This window comes from Bacillus rossius (assembly GCF_032445375.1).
Source record: "Bacillus rossius redtenbacheri isolate Brsri chromosome 4 unlocalized genomic scaffold, Brsri_v3 Brsri_v3_scf4_2, whole genome shotgun sequence".
In the NCBI taxonomy this organism is placed as follows: Eukaryota; Metazoa; Arthropoda; class Insecta; order Phasmatodea; family Bacillidae; genus Bacillus; species Bacillus rossius.
This window is the reverse complement of record NW_026962011.1, coordinates 52,986,181-53,008,010: the sequence shown is the minus strand read 5'-3', so window position 1 is coordinate 53,008,010 and position 21,830 is coordinate 52,986,181. Positions and strand designations below refer to the sequence as shown.

The window sequence follows — 21,830 nt, the reverse complement described above, 5'->3', positions numbered from 1 at the left end:
TCAATCACAAAATGTTATTCAACATTTATTTAAATTTACTTAAAATTTATTTAGACATGATTGTACTATAAATAAATTTTAACAGTAGTATCTTGATTAAAATGGTAGTCAGTAAGTACACTTACCTAATTGGAAAACTAATTATTTTAATAAACACATTCTTATGAAAAAATTGATTTGATTGGCACTGTTTTCTTAGAATTAATTAGGATGTTACAAGGGGCAGGACTACAATAGGTAAAGGATTTTACAAAATTAATTTTTTAAATTCTTTTTTTCATATTTTATTTTGACATCCCTTCTAAAAACAAAATGAGGGGGACAAATGGGCATTTGTGTGTTATGGTGGCCATTTTTGCAATTTCTGGGTTACGTAGAACAGAATTGTGTTTTATCAAATACTAGATCCAATGCATGTTGGTACAATCACCAACTATAAGCAAAATCTGCTTCTGGTCTGTATTGACACAGCTACAATTACTGCAAAATCTTAAAGAGGAATTACTCAACTCACAAGGGGACCACCAAGTATGGTACAAACTGATTTTAATGGGTCTTATATGTGTTGTGGAGGGAGGCCCCCAGAGTACTAAGCTAAAATGGTTTTGTCCAATGCGCCTTAGTTTTCGCAAAAATGGTGGTTAAAGTTTTATACAAATGTTTTACACCAGTACGTTTTCCGTCGCGCCAGGCAAACCAGCCTAGCCTAGTTGGTAGCGACGATGTATTAAATTCGTACTAGAAGTGTATTAAAATCACATTGAATAACATTAAATATAACAAAGAGTGAATGATGCGTTATAGTTCATTACTTCCTGACCATTTATTTCCCCTTTAAAAGATTAGAATCCCATTAGGACTCGCCTACCGTAACTACAGCATAAGAGCGATTATTAAAAGAAAGGTTGGGAACGGCAAAATCAGGTAGCAATCGTTGCCCAAATATGATTGAAAAAAATACATCACGCAAAAATAAAATATTTTTTTGACTATTTATTTCAGTGTTAAAATAAGAATTATTAAAAAATTATGAAATAATCCAAAAATTAAATTTCTATGAGCTGGAAGCGAACCCTGGCCGGCCGGCTGCTCGGCAAGAGCCTTACCAATATGTACCGGTGTAAAACGTTCGTATAAAACTTTAACCACCATTTTCGCGAAAACTAAGGCGCATTGGACAAAACCATTTTAGCTTAGTACTCTGGGGGCCTCCCTCCACAACACATATAAGACCCATTAAAATCAGTTTGTACCATACTTGGTGGTCCCCTTGTCACACTAATGAACATTCACTAGTATTATGAGAGTGCAACATTAGTGACGCATCCACATAGTGAACTTCTATATAACATTGCTAGGTCGTAGTCAAAATTGTATCTAATGCAAGACATTTTTATTAGTCTTCAAATGAAAATTTCTTTACATGTATAACTATTATAAAAACAATAAAACAACTTTTAATGTTTATCTTTAAAATGGTCATATAATACTATGTTCAAAAGTGAACAACTGTTTTAAATAGTTATCCTATTAACTATTGACTCTAAAATTGTGCAATGACAGCAGTGTAATTAAATATTAAAAATTTATTCTGCAGGAAAAAAGTGTCTAAAAAAATTAGGGAACTACTTCTAACCATAAACAAACATACAAATTATTAAAATCATGACAGGAACTTTGTGCACGTGACTAGAATGAAGATCACAGCATGAAGTCAGCATACACCACTCTTCAAGCTCTCCTTCAGCAAGCTGTTGTATTCCTGCACTGCAGCCACCACGGAGCTCTTCAGCGGCTCGTAGTCGGTCTCCGACTTCTTGGACGCAACAAACTCCTTCACAGCAAAGTTGTTCTGCTCCAGCTGAGCGAGTTTCCGCTCCAAGTTGCTCAGCTGACTGTGCGTTTCGTTTTCGTTCAGCTGCTTCTGTAACAGGGAGGTGGTTCGCCCACTCAATAACTATGCCACACAATACTGTTGCGAGGACGATACAAGCAAGGCAACGAGGAAGGCCTGCCGGCACAGCAGGTGGTCCAAGCAGCACTTGTCCCTCTGCCGTGCTTCTCTCCTGGTCTCGAGTGTAACAAGGATGCCATTGTTCCTGGGGATTCTGATGACACAACACTTGGGAAAACTATGAGACCTTCCCAGGCCGGGACGGAGGCCAGCCTGCGGCGAGTTGCGTGGGAGTGACGGACTGGTGGCAACAGGCTGGTGACCTGTGAGGGTGAGTGATCCCATTGTGAGCGATAGCGGACGGTGCGAGAACTGGTGCATCGGGGACGGAAGCAGTGCGAGGCAGTGTGTTGATACAGATGTGCACGGTCAGAGACGAGTTCCGGTGGGGAGAGTAATTGTGGGCTTAATGAAAGATTGATTAAATTGTGGACAGACAATTAATTATGTTGGAACAATTTAATACGGTAGTGTAAATATTAGTAAAGAAATTAAACTGTATATAATACATTGGGCTATCCTTTCCAGACCTGTGTTACCCCACATGAATAATACATTAAAAAGTAATTTGTTCCAAGCATAACACAAGTCTTAATAAGTATACAATGGTGCACCATGATTGTCAGTGATTTTATTTAAATGAGATTGTTAACAAACAGCTGCTGTTTACAATGCAGATGTGACCTATCTGAATTACAATAAACATTTCTTCATGCACAGACATAAAACACACAAACATTCACAAAGTAAAGTGTTTGTAATGCTTAGGAAATGGTAAACATAGTTGATTATGTATATGTATATATGTACATACATGGACCAACTTTTCTACAAAAACTAGGGCTGAGCACGTATTTGAAATCCTAAAACTTTAAAAAGTCTACATGATACACCCTTGATGTGCATAAGTGAGTTGTACCATGTATGTTATAGTAACCGAGTTAGTGATTACTATTTAACTTCCATAATGTAACATTTACAAATCTCTCAACTGAATAGCTAACTCAAAGGTGGCGATTCAAGCTGTGGAAGATTCATCTTTAGAAGATTCAAAAGTAGATAGAGAACATGTTGGCGTAACTATTGGCTCTGGTATAGGTCACTGCAATCATCTTGATAATCCTTGATTGGCTTAGTCATGCACCTACTAAATACAGTGAATCGTCTTTTTCGGCATCAACTGAACTGCTTACATGTTACATCCATATTTTTTTGCATAGATTTCGGCTGTTGACCTTGACTGCCAGGTTACATGACTGCGCTGCCAGCGTTTTTAGTTCGCTCACAGTTTACAGTTAAAATAAATTTTAATTTCAGTATCTACAGTGTTTCCTGTTTTCTAGTGGGTTGCATTTAACATTTTATTAATATATTTCTATAATAATTTTTTTGAATAAGACAAACCATCATCTATAAATTTTTTCTTTCTATTAAGCAGCTTTGAACAACTTGTTTAAATTGATGTTCTTCTTTATTAGTTTTTCTTTGGTATCCCTGATAAAACTTTAATGATAGTCAATAATCTGGCAAAAACCACCAGCATGGCCATGCTACTGAACCTGTCAAATTTAAGACTTCCACTGTATTATTGTTTATTAGCATTAGAGGGCTTTGTTTGCTTTACGTAAGTGTCAATCTTACAATGTACAATCAGAAATTACTCATTAGGCATTACTATTTATACTATCTCAGACATTTCAAATGAGAGATCATACAGTTTTGTTCCTTGTTAGTTTACGTGTCGAAAAAGAGATTACTCACATGAAATGCATGTTATATGTCCATAAAAGAAATTGTTTCTTAAATTATACATACTGTACTGTTTGAAACAAGCTAAGACATAAATTTTTAGCACTGCTCAAGTTTTGGAGTCCAAATAAGTGTTTTTAGTGCATGAAATTTAGGAGAACAATATTAGAGACGATTAGTTCTCGGAAAATTCATTTTTGATTATTCATGCATTTGCAGTAAGTAACATGCATATGCACACATGCATGCGAACACATTCGCAAACTTAAAAGTTAATATATTTTAGTACAAAATCTTTACACAGATTGAAAAGGCTTCATTTCAGGGCATTGGATGGTTGTTAAAAAATTTTTTTAATCATATGTAGACAGTAATTTTTCTCTTATTTTGAATGCCAAGGTTGCGAAATAGTACTAAAAATCTGCTTTAAAGGTTGGGGAAGAAGCATGAGGGTGGTTTTTCGTAACTGCATGTAGACAGTGACTTTACTCCTGTTTCGAAGGCCAAAATCCCATGAAGCTTGGAATAAAACTGGAGATTTTGTACAAAAACAAACTCGCAGGCACTCCTCACTGTACAGACTATTTCCAGATGAAACAGTGGAGGGAGTCACCTGCAGCGCTGTGTGCTTCTCCTGCAGGGTGAGCAAGTGCTGTCTCGCTGGCTCTCGGCGCCGGGACAGCTGTCGCTGCTCCTCCTCCAGCCGCTCCCGCTTGCTCCGGGCCGCATCCCGCAGGCCGTCCAGGTCTGCCAACCCGCCCATCTCCGCCCGCATGGCCTCCACGCGCTGCTGCAGGGCGGCCATCTCCGCCTTCATCTTGTCCTCCATCGCCCCCACCTGCCGGGGGTCCCGTCTCGCATTCATCACCGTCCACTTCACAGGCAGCATCAGTACCCAACATTCTGCAATATGGCACCGACAAGGTCACTCGAGTCTGGATGTTTCTTGTGGATGCAACATGATGCCAGATAATATTTAAACAGTAATGTTTACGTGTAGTTTTTCTTGCAGTACAGAAGCTAACTACAACTTGTAGCAACGCGGCTCTTACCCTCCTCCCTGTTTTAACAACTTTATTAAATATGTACTATTGTATTATGTTTTTATAATTAGAGATGAAGTATGGTTAGGTTTTCTGGTATGATGTAAATAACAGCTGTTTATCTTTTTTACAATGTGGCAGCGCTGCGGTCCAGAATGTGGCAGATTACAGAGCCTTTACTGAAAATAAAAATAAAGTCCTTTAGATATGATTTGAGAATCACTGTTTTTAAAACACATTTTCTCGGGACTTGTTGGTTCCAGAGTTCTGACTTTAGGCAAAACTAGTGGCATTCTAATAATTACAATATTTTTTTTAACTTTTCTAATTTTAAGTTTACTGGTTTCAAATACGTAATTATTCATACCCAAGAAAGAAAGAAAAAACTATCTTTTATTGTAAATTATTTGATATGAATTAAATAAATAGAGTCAACATAGAAAATTTACAATCAATTTAATTTCCTGATATGAAAGGGGATTAGTCTCACTATCTTGAATTCATGAATATTAAGCCACAATTTTGGGTTCAGCTTCTTTTTAACATTTCACAACTCATCATGCAATGTGACTTACTGTAATCAAGCCTAGGAGATGAGGATTTTATATAAGTTTTAAGACCTCACAGATGCCACTCCTCTTACATGACGGGTTGTTTTATGTGACGGTACTTGTGTCTCCGTTGCAAACAGTCACTACACCTGACAGTACTTATGTACTAGGACATTGTAATACCATCTCGGTACCCAGCATTGTAAAAAAATAAAATAAAATTGTATAGCAAATGATACCTAAAAAATATATGAACACAAATTGAAACCTGGTCAACCATCACAATTAGGTAAATACAACATTCTGTAGCTTTACCAAATTAAATAAAGTAAACTACAGATGTACTTAAGAACATGAAACAATGGAAAACATCTTTCTTAAACTCGTAGCTCAAACATGAATATCTATAAAAATGATAAATAGCAGATAACATTATACAAAAAAAAACCTAACCAAATATGTATTACCGTATTGGCCCGAATATAAGGCGACCCCGAATATAAGGCGACCTGCAGTTTCAGGAGGCCAAACAAATGTAAAAATAATTTTTGGTATAAATTAATGTGAAAATTCATTAGACATACATTTTGTGTTGATAAATTGTTTTTGCATTTATGTATAACAATTAATTTATATTTATCACATTACTTATTTAAAATAAGTTTGAATGGCCTACCCTAAAAGTCAAAAGAAAACAATTAGAAAATATTTACATTTTTAAGTATTACACTAGAAATCTTTTCGTATGTTTACTCTAATGAAGCTGCATAATTGTCATCTTCAGAGCTGTTTATTTGTCTAGGGCTCGTTCCCCGCCGTTCCACCAATGTGTCATTGTTCATTTTTCACAGTTTACTGTATCTACGAATTTAAAATTTTTACAATGGCTATTAATCCCTCTTAAAATACAGCATTTAACTTTCCGTTTGACTTAAGCTACATATTACCACAGAACAAGGCGTATTACTATTTAGTAGTGTGTTAAACGTAAAAAAAGCAAACAAATAATGCATCTTGCCGGAACAAAACAAGTGGCTAGCTGACATGATGAAGCATACGGCCAAGAATAACTTCGGTTACGTGACCGCGTATATTTGTCCATATTACTCTCTGACAGAGAGAGTCTGTTCTATGAATTTGAAAGAATAATCTATTATAATTATGAAAGGTTTTTACATAAATAAAGAGTGGATTATTAAAATAGCTTTTGAAGCAACGTACCAAATTCCTATTAATATGGCGTCTTCGTGCGTGTTCGGCAATGTTCGTTTTACAACAAAGAAATATTGTGGAAAGACAGTTGGCAGCCGTGAATTTCCAAACATTACATCCGAAATGTTTGTAAACGTAAACAATCGTTCTGAAAATAACTGTGATGTTTTAGTACAAATATTTCCGTTAAAAATCTGAAGAAAAATTACCGTAAATGTTAACACGCGATTGTACACAAAGTACAAATATGAATTGTGAAATAAAAGGTTGCCATTTTGAGATGCTTCAACATTCACGTTTTTACTCAAGAACAAATATTTTAATTTTCAACTTCAAACAATTGTCAATTACTGCAATATTAGGTGGATTTATGGTTTTTCCCCGTGTGAGGTAACAAAGTTTTAGTTAATATAAAAAATTGTGAACGTTTTGTTAAACAATGTTTCTACTGTAGCTTTCAGCTTGGAACTAATGTTTGCGGTTCTGACGTCTTGGGTGCGAAAATAAGGCGACTTCCAATTTTTGCATCTCTCGTTTATGTAAAAATGGTCGCCTTATATTCGGACCAATACGGTATATCCAATTATGCAGCATACCTAATAAGTAATAAGCCTTTTACATTAATGTTATATCAGTTGGGAGGGTAAGGGTCCATGTCACTACAAGCCTGTCAGTAAATATCACTATATCAGACTGTAACACAACATAAATACTTGGGAAAATTTTATTCATGCATGTCATTCCAAAAATATAGGTAAATAACTCACAACTAAAATTATTGGCAGAAAATAAATAAATAATCCAAAATAATAGGGCTTAATCCCTTTTAATCTATGGTTAATTAAATAGATCAGCATAAAATAAAACAGCTAGAGTTAAGTAACACACGGTTTTGTAAAACAGTCACACATATAAGGTACAATATGCAACTGATTCAGAAGTACTATACTTATCCACTCTTATGTCTGCAATCTCAAAATACATGCTAAAAGTACATTACTGAGAAAAAAAAGTACATTAATGATTTCTAGTTATACCTATACTGAAACAGAATGAGATCTAGTTTAGAATCTTTTGATTCCTTTTCACTAACCAAAAACAAAAACCACTTTAAAGTTGGAGAAAATAAGTATTTCCCTGAGATCTGTGTCATATTCCAGAAATGTTTTATCCAAAGAGCATAAAGCACTGTGTTAAATGTTTGTCATTGAAAGCAGACCTCCATAGAGAAACAGCAGTGATATTCACGGACCCAAAGTGAAAACCAGAGATTAGGAAAGGATAAATATGGAGCATTAGCCATCAGCCCATCAGACATGAAGCCTTCCCCCCCCTTTTTTTTCTCTGATTTTCACATACTAGTATGACAGAGTAATTTGGGAAAAGGAAGGAGGGGGAGCATTTGCACATGTGGATGTGTGTATGTTTGTGTGTGTTGAGTCCATGAGGTCATGCAGCAGTAGTTATGGTTTTGTCTATCACAACAGGTGTTTGTGACGTAAATGAGTCCAAACATTGTTTTAGTGTGAGATTTCCCATGCTTTACACGGCAACATTCAATGACAAAACTGCTGCAAAGGATGTGCTAGTTTTTATTCAAGGACTGACAAAAAATTCACAATAAATAGTAGCGTGTCGTAATTTGTCGCTTGGGGAAGGGGATGATGGGTAAAACTAAATATACATATATACAATAGATAGCGAGGGAAACAAGAGTATAAAGAATAGTACAGTAGAATCCCGCTGATGCGACCCCTCACGGTTTCCGAAAAAGTGGACTTATAAACAGAATGGTCGCAATAGAGAATTCGGGCCAATTTTACCCCCCCCCCCCCCCTCCCCCCCTTCATAATTTATAAAGTGAATTTGCGTCACGCGAGTTCGGCTATGCTAGCCGGCTGGTTGTTATTTTCATTCAAAACGTGGCGAAGGAACTTGTGTGGATCAGGTAGAAAACATTCGGCTATAAACGAAAGATATAAGAACAATGCTATCCTGAAATGCTGTGACATGTTTTTGGAGTAGATAATCACAGCAACAGACCGACAGGATGCGCTCCCGCCCTTGCCATCAGTGATGTTTATTTTGACAGCTCAAGCAATTATATTTTCCAGGTCCCTTCGCAGCATAAAAAAAAAAAAAACACGTGTGGACGGGTAAGGGGAAGGAGAGCGGAACTGCTGGCTGCTCACGCATCTTCTCACCAGTCGCCACTGTCTGACGGCGGCGCGCACGTGTGTGCGGGTGCGTGCGTGCGTGCGTGTGTGTGTGTGTGTGTGTGAGAGAGGCATCGTTAGCTAGCGAGAGTGTGACAGTAAATGTCGACCTTGACCACTTCCGCTTACTGCAGGGCTCACTCTCTTTTATCTCTGTCTCCCCCTCCCACAAATGGAATGCCTGGCAGGTCTCGCCCTCTTCACCTTCTTTATCTTATCTCTCATGCACACTTGAAGCACCTAATAGTCGCGTCCCTCAAATTTTTCAATTTCAAATTGCTGCCTTCCTTCTGTACTGCATTTATAATTTCTTCTCTCTTTTTAAGAATCGTGAAGAGAGTAGACTTCGGAATGCCATATTTCTGTGCTATCTTCGTCTTGGAAATTGTCTTCTTATCCACTTGCTGGATAATCTCATAATTTTTCATTAGCGACAAACTGGCTCGCTTTATACTCATTTTCACGAATCCACGAGTCACAATCGTCAAACGGGACCGGGACAACAATAGACGCGCGCGTAGATGCTATCAGGTGATGAGCGCAGTTTACAGGTATTGGCCAGCGTGGAGAGTCTAGAGGGGTGGTATCTATTTTTAGCCGTCTTTTGTCTGCCTGCTTACAGTACAGCGCTCGCCAAGATAAACGTGAACACACAGCGCCCAACAAAGTGTAACAAACTTGTTTTTCAGCCGATTTTACTCAAATTTTCGACTTTCTCTGCTCAAATTTTTCACGGTTTCTCAAAAAACGGTCGTATAAACGGAATGGACGCATTAGAGAGGAGTCGCATCGGCAGGATTCTACTGTATTCTTTTCCTTTGTATTGTTTGTTGGAAGGTAGGAAGGGCCATAAAGGATGGAAAGGGAAAAAGCGAAGGACCAAGGATCAACACCTGTGCCGTGTTTCTTACGAGCAACAAGCTGAGACATGGACCATAAAGACTTCTCTTGTATTCTACTGGAGACATATATATGATGCGACCAATATTCGAGGGCAACCCTTCTGTGGGTAGATGTGGTGACAGGATGACTAAACAAATTTTAAATGATGTAGACATGCAAATATTTGTTTGAAAATAAACAATATGACAGAAAGACTGAGATTGGCTTACTGTTAGCAACTGAAAATAAAAACACCCATTCTAAAGAAAACTCACTGCAATTGTTACCTATATGAGTTTCCTCTCCATGGATCTACCTTACTTTTTCACCTCACACTGTAAGACTCTTTGCTAGAACAAAGAAAACTTAAGATTTTAAAAATTAGCTCATTAGGTACTTAAAATAAAAAAAATAAAAATAATTTTTGAAATACGTGTTGGAAATGGGTCAAAACTGTCCAAATTCCAATAAGGTCACCTACAAAATAGACTACCTTTCCCCAGGAATCATGGAAGAATATACAATAAAGAGTGAACTGTATCAATTTGAAAGAAGTGAATGTAGATTTGAGGGTAGGAGTGCCGACCTTCTCCAGGGTGAACTGCAGCTGGCGCTGCTCCTTGGACAGGCTGTGGAAGGTCTCGCGGGACCTCTCCAGCTCGCCCTCCCGGGCCGACAGGTCCTGCTTCATGGCGGAGAAGTGCTCGGTGGAGGGCAGGTTCCCGGAGTGGGCCAGGTGCAGGCTGATCTCCTGCAGCGCCGCCACGATCTCCGCCTCCAGCCGCTCCGCTCGCACCGTCTCGTCGGCGCGGCTCTGCTCGAACTGCGACAGGAACTGCTCCATGGCCTCCTCCCGCTGCCGCAGCTCCACGTACTTCTGGTGCCGGTCGCTGCTGCTCTCCGCCAGGTCCTGCCGGGCCCCACCGCACAGCAGCTCGCCACACAGTGCCGTCACATTACTGATGGGGTGATGCTCCTGAGCTACCCTCCCAGTCTGTCTTCCCTTCGATCTCCCCCCCCCCCCCCCCCATTCCATCCTTCTCTTCATCTATCTCTATAGGTATTCACAGCCATAGTCGCTCTCTTCTCGTCACCAGACTGCTCCAAGCACCATCTCGGGCAGCAGGTGCGGGAATGGGGCGAGGGAGGAGCAGGGTGGGAAGGGGACGGGCCACGGTGGTGAAGCGGTCAGAGCCTGCCACCCACGCAGGGATACCCAGTGGAGCCAAACCTGGATTTTTCGCAATTGAGGAAATGTGTTGGACATTACCGTGATTTTTTTTTTGGCGGTACTAATATTTTCCCCTACCCATTCATCATGCCTGAAGCTCTACTTTCATCACTACCCCTTACATTTCTAATAAGCCCAAAATTGTCTGGCTGAGTAGTGGGGACTTTATGGATGTTTTTATTTTTGGCTAGAATTTCAATTTTGAGTTAAACATTCAAATTTTGGACAGTGTTTGAAAAACCACGATGGTAGAGCCTGATTGGCCCTCACAGTGAAGTAAGGAAGAGGAGTGGCGAGTCAGGGAACCTTGTCCAGCTGGTCGAGGCGTCCCTGCCTGGCCGCGGCGGCCTCGCGCAGCTGGGCCAGCCGGCGCTCCACGGCGGCCGTCTCCGCGTTGTCCTGCCTCACTCGCTGCAGCAGCTGCTCTCGCTCCTGGGCCGGCGAGGAGCGGGCCCGTTCCTCCTCCAGCAGGGCGTCCCGGCGCCGCTGAGCGTCCCCCAGCCGGTGGTGCAGCCGCGCCGCTTCCTGCTTCACCTGCCGGCCACGGGACAACAACACCCTGTGGTCAGCCGGTGGTGCAGCCGCGCTGCTTCCTGCTTCACCTGCCGGCCACGGGACAACAACACCCTGTGGTCAGCCGGTGGTGCAGCCGCGCTGCTTCCTGCTTCACCTGCCGGCCACGGGACAACAACACCCTGTGGTCAACCGGTGGTGCAGCCGCGCCGCTTCCTGCTTCACCTGCCGGCCACGGGACAACAACACCCTGTGGTCAGCCGGTGGTGCAGCCGCGCCGCTTCCTGCTTCACCTGCCGGCCACGGGACAACAACACCCTGTGGTCAGCCGGTGGTGCAGCCGCGCCGCTTCCTGCTTCACCTGCCGGCCACGGGACAACAACACCCTGTGGTCAGCCGGTGGTGCAGCCGCGCCGCTTCCTGCTTCACCTGCCGGCCACGGGACAACAACACCCTGTGGTCAGCCGGTGGTGCAGCCGCGCCGCTTCCTGCTTCACCTGCCGGCCACGGGACAACAACACCCTGTGGTCAGCCGGTGGTGCAGCCGCGCCGCTTCCTGCTTCACCTGCCGGCCACGGGACAACAACACCCTGTGGTAGAGGTGGGTCGCAAAGTATCCACCTGCTACTTTGTAACTGATATACGCCTGTATCAGGTACTGCAAACGAGTACACTATTCAAGTTTCAAGCACTTTAGTATCAGTGTAGAATTCGCCTTGAACAACACCACGGCCAATGTGCACAGAACCCGATCGCAGATGACGGTCACTTGGGCGAAGCTTGTAAAAGGGGAGGGAGCGGCGCGACGAATAAGGGATAAAGAAGGGAAAGAATGTAGGGGAGGAAGCGCAGGGGAAGGTGTTGAAGGAGCGGCGCAGAGCGAAATTGTTACGAGTCGTTTTGTTTATTGTCTCACATCAAAGTACGCTCAGTGCGCAGTGCGTGCTTCTTGCGAAGACTGAAGACTCTAGTTAGTATGCTAATAGCTATACAAGACCAAGGACACTTGTTCTAGATCCATCATCCTTAGGTGATAGATATGTAGATCTACGATCTATGGAGCAAAGCTAAAACACTGTCTCGTTCAATAATAAAACTAATGAAATTTTTATATTAAAAAGTAGGTACCTACATTAATAAAAGATATAAAATTTATACTTGTGCACCTAACAGCTATGAAAATGCAAATAAATTCTCAGTTGACCCTAATAACAGATGTAATCAACATATGGACTTTCTTTTTTCGAAGTCCGACAATCTGTTAGTGTGACAGAACTAATTTCAGTGGTTGTTAATATTTCTTGAATGCTATTGTACACAGTTTCATAAGCAGCTGGTAACAATGTGTTTGTTATAGTTTTCCTACTTGGCAATGTATACGACGGATTTAGTGCATAAACAAATCCTCGAAACCCTTCGTCCTCAACAACTGAGAAGGTTGAAAATCTACAGTAAATAAATTTAAAAGTTGGACATCAATTTACTTCTTAGCAGAAACAGAAGGTTTTCTTACAACAAAATCACTTACTTTACAGTCATGCACATTGGTTCTTTCCAACACAGCTTGTTTGGGAACCGACGAACTGCTTGTAGAAGGAATTCCTATATCTGGACGAATGTTTTTTTGGCTGAGGTACGGTGTCGTATTTGCGATGTCTGGATCATCGCTCCTACTTCCGAACAGTGATAGTAATGTTAAACTATCTTGATTCTGATCAGGTAACTGTACAGTTGGATGTTTACGTTTCAAATGTTTCTTCAGATTAGTCGATGATGATTTATAACTCAGTTTTTGTTTACACAAATTACACTTAGCAAACTCATTATTTTCCATGAAAAAATTCCACACAAATTAAGTCTTTTTCCTGCACTTATCCATTCCTTATTTCACTATAAAGATGCTAACTGCAAAGCATTACAGCCCGCAACAATGTACGTGGTAATACATGGCCAGGATAAACTGCAGTGAATGTTGAACTGATTGATACTGGCTGTATTAGGCGGGCATGAGCGTAACAGAGGTAGAGAATTACCGGGCGTGATAAATAATGTATCAGATTCTCCTTACGGTCGCACGTTCTGCGTACGCGGAGCTTTTTTTTATTACTGTTGGAGAGAAGTAAGAACAGGGAGGGCAGGTTGGAAGAGAGTGAGAAATACTCCTTTAATGTCGGAAAGGGGGTAATGAAGTATGACGGGTTGAAGGGGGGGGGTGGGGGGGCTGCAGATTACGAAAGGCGTGGAAAGAGAACACAGATACCTTTTTACGCTGGTTTTGACGGTACGGAGGATGTGTAACCTGTAACGAGAATGCTGATACCTTGTTGCTTCCTGGGACCGCTACTGCTCTAGCTGATACAAAAGTATCAGCTACTTGTAACTAGTACATTACTGTATCAGTAACAGGTTGGAACAGATACCGAAAATTGCTGTAACAACCCACCTCTACCCTGTGGTACTTACGCTGCCGTTGCTCAGAGTCTCAACACAATACAATACTAGGATCACACTAGCAGATGCCCATGTGGCTGCCTCTACGCTTACGTATATGATTTATCCCCAAAATGTCATGCAAAAATTCTTTTATATCGCACATGGGTGAGCACAGCTGGGCTCCTACGCCCAGGGCCAAACGTTATCACACCTTAAATGAGTGTGCATCTCTCCTCCCTTTCTCAAATTTTCATTATTGAAAATGTCTTAAGCAAGTATTCCAAGACACAAAAATAAGGGTTTGTTTAAGTGTTGGACATACTATTACACCTATATCCTAAACGTATTTCTAGTGCATGATAGGACACGACCACTCACTTATTTTTTAGGGAACAAATTTTGTTGTCCTATCCGTGACCTAATTGTTGCCCCAATTTCTGTGTATGAGCAGAGCTCACTTTTCTGTGATTTCGTACAAATGGCAGACCCGCGTCTAGCGCCTTTAACTCTTATGTAGTTACTTTCGTGAACACGGGGGACATACCAAGCGTATTATTGATGTGCCAAATGAAACTTTATGGTAGAGAAACTTTCTTGGAATACATTTGGTACACTTTAATGGTCATAACAAAAAATGATTGCAACATGAAAAGTACTTGAGAATATTAGAAAGGAGATTCAATTTTTATGCGATGGTGCTGCTATCTCTAGGATTTTTGCTGTAAAAAATTCATTGATGAATGCAAAACGCTCACTAAAATGTGTTGGAACCATTTTCTAGCCTCGCAGGGTATTGTATATTAAAACGGTTGCCAATGAGTTTCCTTACTGGGATTTTGTTTGGACAAATTCTGGAATATGGCCCACGAGTTAGGTACTTTGTAAGTTGTGATTATTTCTTGTTATAACCATTAAAGTGTACAAAATGCATTCCAGGATCGTTTCACTACCATTAAGTTTCATTTGGCACACCAATACACAAGACAGTGCTTATTCACTACATTACCAACATCTTGAAATACCGCCCTAGTGGTGTGTCATCCTGCTTATTGAAAACTATATATGTTACATCCTATACTTTGTAGCAATACATAGGGCAGCACAGTGTGCCGTTTCAAACACTGATAAACAATATACATGTGTAATATAGGAAATAGTTATTGATAATGTAGGCTCATATGAATTCAAAAAACTGCAAGCTAATTGATGCCAAAGATTTATTTTATGATTTACAAAATTACATGCCTACTTTCTCGTAAATAAGAGGAAGGGTAAGTGGTATTAAGATATTAGTATCATCTTGAGCTTACAAACAATTGCAACTACAATCAGCCACAGCAAAAAAATTGGTGTAAATATTTGAAACCATTTTTTTAGTTTTTCATTAATGTAAAAGTAAATACTTGCATCATTAAAAGTAATTACAACTTGTTAGAAGTTTTCCTACGAATTACCTAACTAATACAAATAGTTTAAACAAAGCGGAAGTGTTTACTAACAGTGCTTGTGCCCATGTTTCAGAATAACACAGTTTAAAGCAGACATGATATGTAAGGCAATGCAAGCACATTACCCTTGAGAGAGACAACTGATCTTCGAGAAGAGTCTTCCTCGCAGTCAGTGTGTCCAACTGCTGCTGAAGCTCATCCATCTGCTGCTGCAGCTGTGAGCTGGTCTCCTGGAGCTCAGCGTAGCGGCTCCGGAGAGACGGGCTCATCGCAGCGAGCAGATTGTCAGCCATGCGTCGTTCCTCCAGGGGACAAACAAATGAAGCTTAAATATTACGACAAGGGCACCATACAATTAACACCAAAATACTTCAAAACATTCCTTCTGCTGATATTACTCTCATGTGGGAGATGCATTTGTGCTGTGTAAACAGATTTGGGAACAATCCGACTTAAGTTGCTCACTGCTTTTGCTTAAAAATTAAATTGGGCTCATCCCAGTATTATCCAGAGTGGCTGATCATACTTTTACAACTGCATCTTTCTTTATGCAATACTTGAAATATTTTATTAGATACAGTACCCAGAAAGTCAAGTTTTATTAATAAGATTAAAAAATAGTTCCAAAGGACACAAAAATACTGTAAACACTAAACATTAGAAATACAGTGTGAAAACTGACATTCTATTTTAATATGTCAGATGTTTGAAGTCACTGAGAGTCCCAAGTTGGAATAAAAGACCATCCAGCCTTGGCTTCTGGGTTGTAGCCGCATCCTCGGTGAATAATTCGCCAAGGACACGGCTACAACCCAGAATCCAAGCTAGGTACTTCAGCCAATGGCCGTGAAAGCCTGCGAACATCACCACCGCGACTTGCCGCAGTGACGCCAGGCGAACGCTGACGGGACTCGGCTACCTGGTGGATCTCCTGCTCCAGCCGCTGGACCACGCCGTCCCTGAGCTGTCGCTGGGCGAACAGCTCCTCCAGCTCCGCGGCACGCCTGTCGTTGGCAGCTCGCAGCTCTCGGCTCTCTGCGTCCACCTCCCCCTTCTCCGTCTCCGTGTTCATCTTGTCCACCACCAGGTTGTGGTCGGCCAGCTGGCCCTGCAGGTCTGAGGCATACCAAACAAGAACAGCTAGTGACAAACTCAAGAGAAACTTTTCCACATGCCGACGTGAACTTTGTGAAAAAAAAAAAATTGACAATTTATGTGCAAGCTTTCGTCGTGAACTAAGAAAAGTTAAAACATCCAAAACAACAGGGTGTCTATAATATCGAGAAAGAGACGAGAATGCTCGCGTAGTATGTGGCTAACAGCCATGCGTCAAACATACATAGTACTTACCGAGCCAAGTTGGAGAGCATATCTGCTAGTGTATGGGGCTAGTGTATGCTGCTAGAATGCAGGAAACACTGTACACAATAAAAACTGTAGGCAACAATAAACTACGAACCAACTAAAACACAGGCAGGACAGTAATGAGACCTGGCGGCCAGGGTTGCAACCGGCACACACACAAAAAAATCTGAATGCAAGCGGCTTGATCAGTGTAGGGTTAAAGAACTTTCACTGTACTATTTGGCCTCTTTAGCATCAACAAAAAAACACCTTGCCCTTATTTTGCTGTTTTCATGCTACTTTGGTTTGTTGGCAGAACTTAAGAGCACGTGAGTCATCTGCAGCTATTGAATAATACATACAGTTATGTAAAATGCACATTGATGTTTAATCCACAAATACACAATGACGGTGAGAGGACCACGAGTCCACAGGCCTACCAGTCAGCTGTGAAGCCATCTCTTTGACCCGCTTGTCGTACACCAGGAAGGTGGCCTGCTCCCGGGAGTGGGTCTCTATTTCCTTGGTGAGCCGAGCGATCTCGAGGGACAGGTCCCTGGCCTTCACCTGCAGCAAGCCCTGGAAGTAGCGCTTGTCCTGGACCTGCCTGGCCTGGGGGGCCCTCGTGGGGGGGCGCAGGCCGCTCAGGCCCTGCTGGGTCACCGGGCGCTCCAGCACGCTCACCTGCACATCGCACCTCGCACCTCGTCGCCTGTTCCTGCATCGCCCTGCACTGTGTTCACAGCTGATTCAGGATGACGTCAATAGTTGACTTATAATCTTGCGGGGGGAAGGGGGATCGCATTACGTTTATTTATATGAAATATTGAAAGCAAAAAATGTGATAAATAAACCTGTTGGATGTTGGTGTCCCCAATAATTAGGTTTTTAGTTCAGAAAAACATTTTGAGAGAAGACAGACAGCATAATTAATCACACTGTTATAAGCAGGAAAAAAAAAAATTTAATTACTGTATGTTATTACAACAGAAAATTAATATTGTGAATAAAGAATCACATGGAAAAAAATTTCAGTTTGAAAAGCATTATCAGAAAATGGTCTAGGAAAAAAGTTAGAATCACTGAATATTTTTTAAAATTTTTTTCTTAGGAATTTTATTTTATAACAAAGTCCAAATAATATTGTGACCTTTTTTTCTGCAGATAATTTTGTAACAATTTTAATGATGATGAAAATAACTGATTATTAAATATTTTTTTGTCTCACGCAAGAAACGGATGTCACTAAATCTGTACTAGAACCATCAGGAGATTCTGTATGCCAGTGATGGCCAACTGGTGGCCCGAAGGCCACACCCGGCCATCAGAATCATTCTGTACATCCCACCTCAACAATCTCAATCATTAAGTATATACAGTCATTTATTAGCCATCTTTTTTGCAAGCATGTTAAATAATGTGATGTTCAAAGCCATAGTATTGTCACAAAAGTACCAACAAAAAAACATTACATTCATGTAATCTCTATTACGTTATATAATAATAGTTTTTACTTTTATAAGTTTTTCTTTATCACATTCCAAATATTTTATTTATTAGTCATTGCACGGAACATATGAAACATCAAGAAATTGTTGTAAAAATGAACATTAATTGATAAATAATGTCAGACCCTGGGATTAGTATCGAGAGCGACACCTGACCCTCAAACAGAGTGCTGGCCATCGCTGCCACTGTAATGTAAGAGACGTGCAAGCTGCGCACCTGTGCGCCGGTGAGCGCGCGAGCCACGCTGCTGCGCGGGGGCGGCTGCTGCGACAGTGCGGAGGCCAGGCGGGAGGCCGTGCCACCCCGGGGGGCGGAGGGGGGCCGGTCCCCCGGCGCGGCGCCCTGCACACAGGCAACACCTCAGCATGACGCTGACAGTGACGAGACCATTGCAACAAGTACAGTCAAATAAAGACATAAAAACTATGTTGTATAAAACAGCAGCAAACAGATGAAAACAACAATGATACTTGACGACAATGATATCTGGACGACACAACGGCAACACAGAGACGCACAGGCGAACCCAGAGACGAGACTAAAATATTTTTTCTAGACGCCACAACCATGACAGCACAGATAAATACAGAAGGCTTACGAAGACAAACAGTTACAACGTTTCGGGAACTAGGATATTTCTTCCCTTCATCGGGTACTAAAATTAAGGTTTGATACTTGCTGAGAATTTAACACAAATCACCTTGGTGAGAGAACAGTCAAGGACAGATCTAGAAGGGGGCTGGAGTGGGGGGCAGCTGCCCCAAGTCCGGGGGGGGGGGGGGGGGGAAGGGGTGAAAATTGGGCTGACAATTTTTTTTTCTCTGTTGACTGCAAAATGTGTGAATTAAAAGAAGAATAGAAAAAATAAATATACAAATGAACTCAAAATTATTTACAAAAAAAATTAATATTTTATTTAATTTAAATTTATCTGGCCAATTATGACACAGTGGATTAAAAATTTTATTTTTAAAATATTATTCACCTTGTTACAACTTCTGAGGTGATATTTTGGAAAGATGGGGTCTGGACTAGAGGGCACGATAGCTACTGTTTGGCGCCACTGCATGAAAGGGCACACAGACCTCGGGGCTGACGTCGCCCGTGTGGGAGTGAGATTCTGACCCTCTGCCAAGACCTGGCCCGCTCTCAGCGTCGGGCACGCTTGAAGGATTAACGCAGTGGGCTCTCAGGGTGTCCCACACGCCGTCATGCAGTAGATATTATACACACGGGCACAAGAAGTAAAGAACACCATTTAAATCACACGTCTCGGTTTATTAAGAAGTTACACTCTCCCGTATACATACCTAGTTCTTTAAACAGTTAAAAAGGCCGGGGCACGAATCAGTTTATGTTGCAGTGTGGTCGATACACATGGCTACACAAGAATTATGAAAGGGTGACTAAATACTCACACAGAGTAATAAGAATAGTTATTTAAAAAGCCCACCGGCCGAGAGTAGCCCCGAGGAGAAACGTAATAAGTTTTAAAGACTTAAGAACATGAACGGAAAACTACTTAGTCAGTGAATACAAGCGGTGAGGTCTACAGGGTGTTGGTGTGTCGGTGATGATGAAGGACTGCGGCGAGCGAATGCTCTGCACGGGCCACAGGGCGTCTCTCTGCCAAACCAAACCATCATTAAGTTTTTATGATTGTGTGCCAAGGATTAATAAAAACTAGACACACAAATAATTTGTACAATTATTGTGCTCTTTCTTGTGGCTAGAATGATTCAAACATATAGTTTTAAAAAAAATTAATATTCAAACAAACTCTAGCTTCAGCTGGACTCGGGTCTGCCTCGGGAATATCGGCGCCGTCTTTATTTTATGCAAAATTAAATATAAATTTTATTAAACAAAACCCTCCCGGCCGATCTGCCGTTCCACAAAACAATTAGGATAAAAAATAAAGGTTTACAATTTAATTTATAATTATGTAAGGGGTCAAAGCACTGAAGCTACAGTGCCCTAACTGTACTAATACTACTAACTACTAAATAATAACTAACTAATAACTACTAACAATTTGAAGGTGATATTCTACAACGTTCATATAAATGGAAGATTATTAATTATTGCAACTTTCTTTTGTAAACAATAAACTTTATTTAAATTATAATCATAAATCCTCCATAACTATTTAGGTATACAAAAAATAGATTACGAATTTAAAACATGCATCTTAAGCATTCTGAGCACAAATTACTTACAGCTCGTTAAACTTCCTTGCCAGTAACTTATTTTCACATCATCTCTGAAAATTAATTTAGTGACTGAGGAATTATTTATAGAAATGTAGGCTTTACTTAAAAAACTATGAGGACTATTTACAGAACAGACCCATTGTTTGTAAAAGTAAAAATCATCTAATTATTCCATTGCTTAGTTTACATTAAGTGTATTATAAATAATTTTTAAATGAGTAACAAGACTGATACTCATGTTATAAGAACTAACTTAGTGATTTCTTTGACATGCCTTATGTAGGCTCAGTAATGCTTAAAATATTTTTTTTTTGCATAGCATACAGAGTTTCTAACAAACTAAGTGCCTGGGTATGCCAGTGACTTCCCTCTATTAATTTCTAAGATAACAATTCTTTACAATGTTTAAAAATTGTCAGATACCAATGAGGGAAAACACTTGTTAATATTTTAATAACTAATTATGATATAAATAAAGGTTTCTTGTATTGTTTTACATTTTTTATAACTGTATGTGCAGGATAGAGTGCAAAAAAAATTGGGGGGGGGGGGGGGGGGAGGGAGGATGGTATTACTTTGCTCACTGCTTGCTTTCAAATATTTTTCCTTTTGTTGGAGGAAATTATAGACATTTTATAAGTTTTTTAGGATGTCACAGGGAGGGGGATGTTTCCCTCCCCAGACCCTCTGCAAAAAAACCTGTGTGTGTCAAAACCTAATAGGTACTCATGTAGAATTACCCAAGGAATTGTGGGAGGGAGTGCAAGTAAGAGTTAAGTGCTGGTTATTTGTAACCCAGCCTGAATGATTAGAAAATTTATTTTTATTATGTACTATAAGTTATTACAATACTACCAAGTGTCTTCATTGTAAAATGAAGGTATACATCCAAATTGTAATTTTACCTGTTTAATTGTCTCCACAATGTATAAACAAGTAAATTAAAAAATATATATCTAATAGGTAAACATTTTTCTTCAAGCAGCTTAACTAAGACACGACCTATGATATCCAAACAGAAAGTTTAATCAGCATCATTTAAAATAATAAACTCTTTCTAAAAACACGGAGAATTTTAAAGGCTATATCAGTAACTCAACAAAAAAATTCAAATAAAAAATTTAATACATACCTTTCTTGACATCATTCTAGGGATGGATATAGGTAGTTCTTCTGATCCTTGTTTGTGTTCATTAATGATTTTCTGGATGCGTGGATTTCTCCTAACGAAACTTAAATTATTTGTTCCATTATCAAAACTTGAGAAATTATCGTCCTGTACACTTTTAATTCTAGGGCTTTCAGTTCCAGCATTCATTCATTTGCAACTGCAACCTGCAAATTTTCAGCAATCAAAGTACTTGTCACGAAATCTAGCAGACGAATGTTGATTATTGACAGCTGATAGCGTGGGTGGCCTTCCAAAATATTTAACTAAGCTGCTTTCCAAAATGTTTAATTTAATTCCTTAACTTCATAAATTTGATAAAATAACACTTCAATTTTCATAATATATATACCCCGAAATGTCT

At 40.3% G+C, this 21,830-nt stretch overlaps 1 protein-coding gene across 1 annotated transcript; it reads right to left on the bottom strand.

Moving 5' to 3' along the window:
• Positions 1-1,374: 1,374 nt before the first annotated feature.
• On the bottom strand, positions 1,375-21,720 carry LOC134541779 (intraflagellar transport protein 74 homolog). The gene is made up of 9 exons (XM_063385443.1): positions 21,431-21,720; positions 18,302-18,427; positions 17,017-17,260; positions 16,152-16,348; positions 15,358-15,534; positions 11,145-11,372; positions 10,194-10,517; positions 4,317-4,541; positions 1,375-1,924 (listed from the first exon to the last, which is right to left on the bottom strand). Exons 1-9 carry the CDS (start codon positions 21,614-21,616, stop codon positions 1,715-1,717), a joined length of 1,917 nt encoding a protein of 638 aa, XP_063241513.1. The 5' UTR covers positions 21,617-21,720; the 3' UTR covers positions 1,375-1,714.
• Positions 21,721-21,830: the final 110 nt, after the last annotated feature.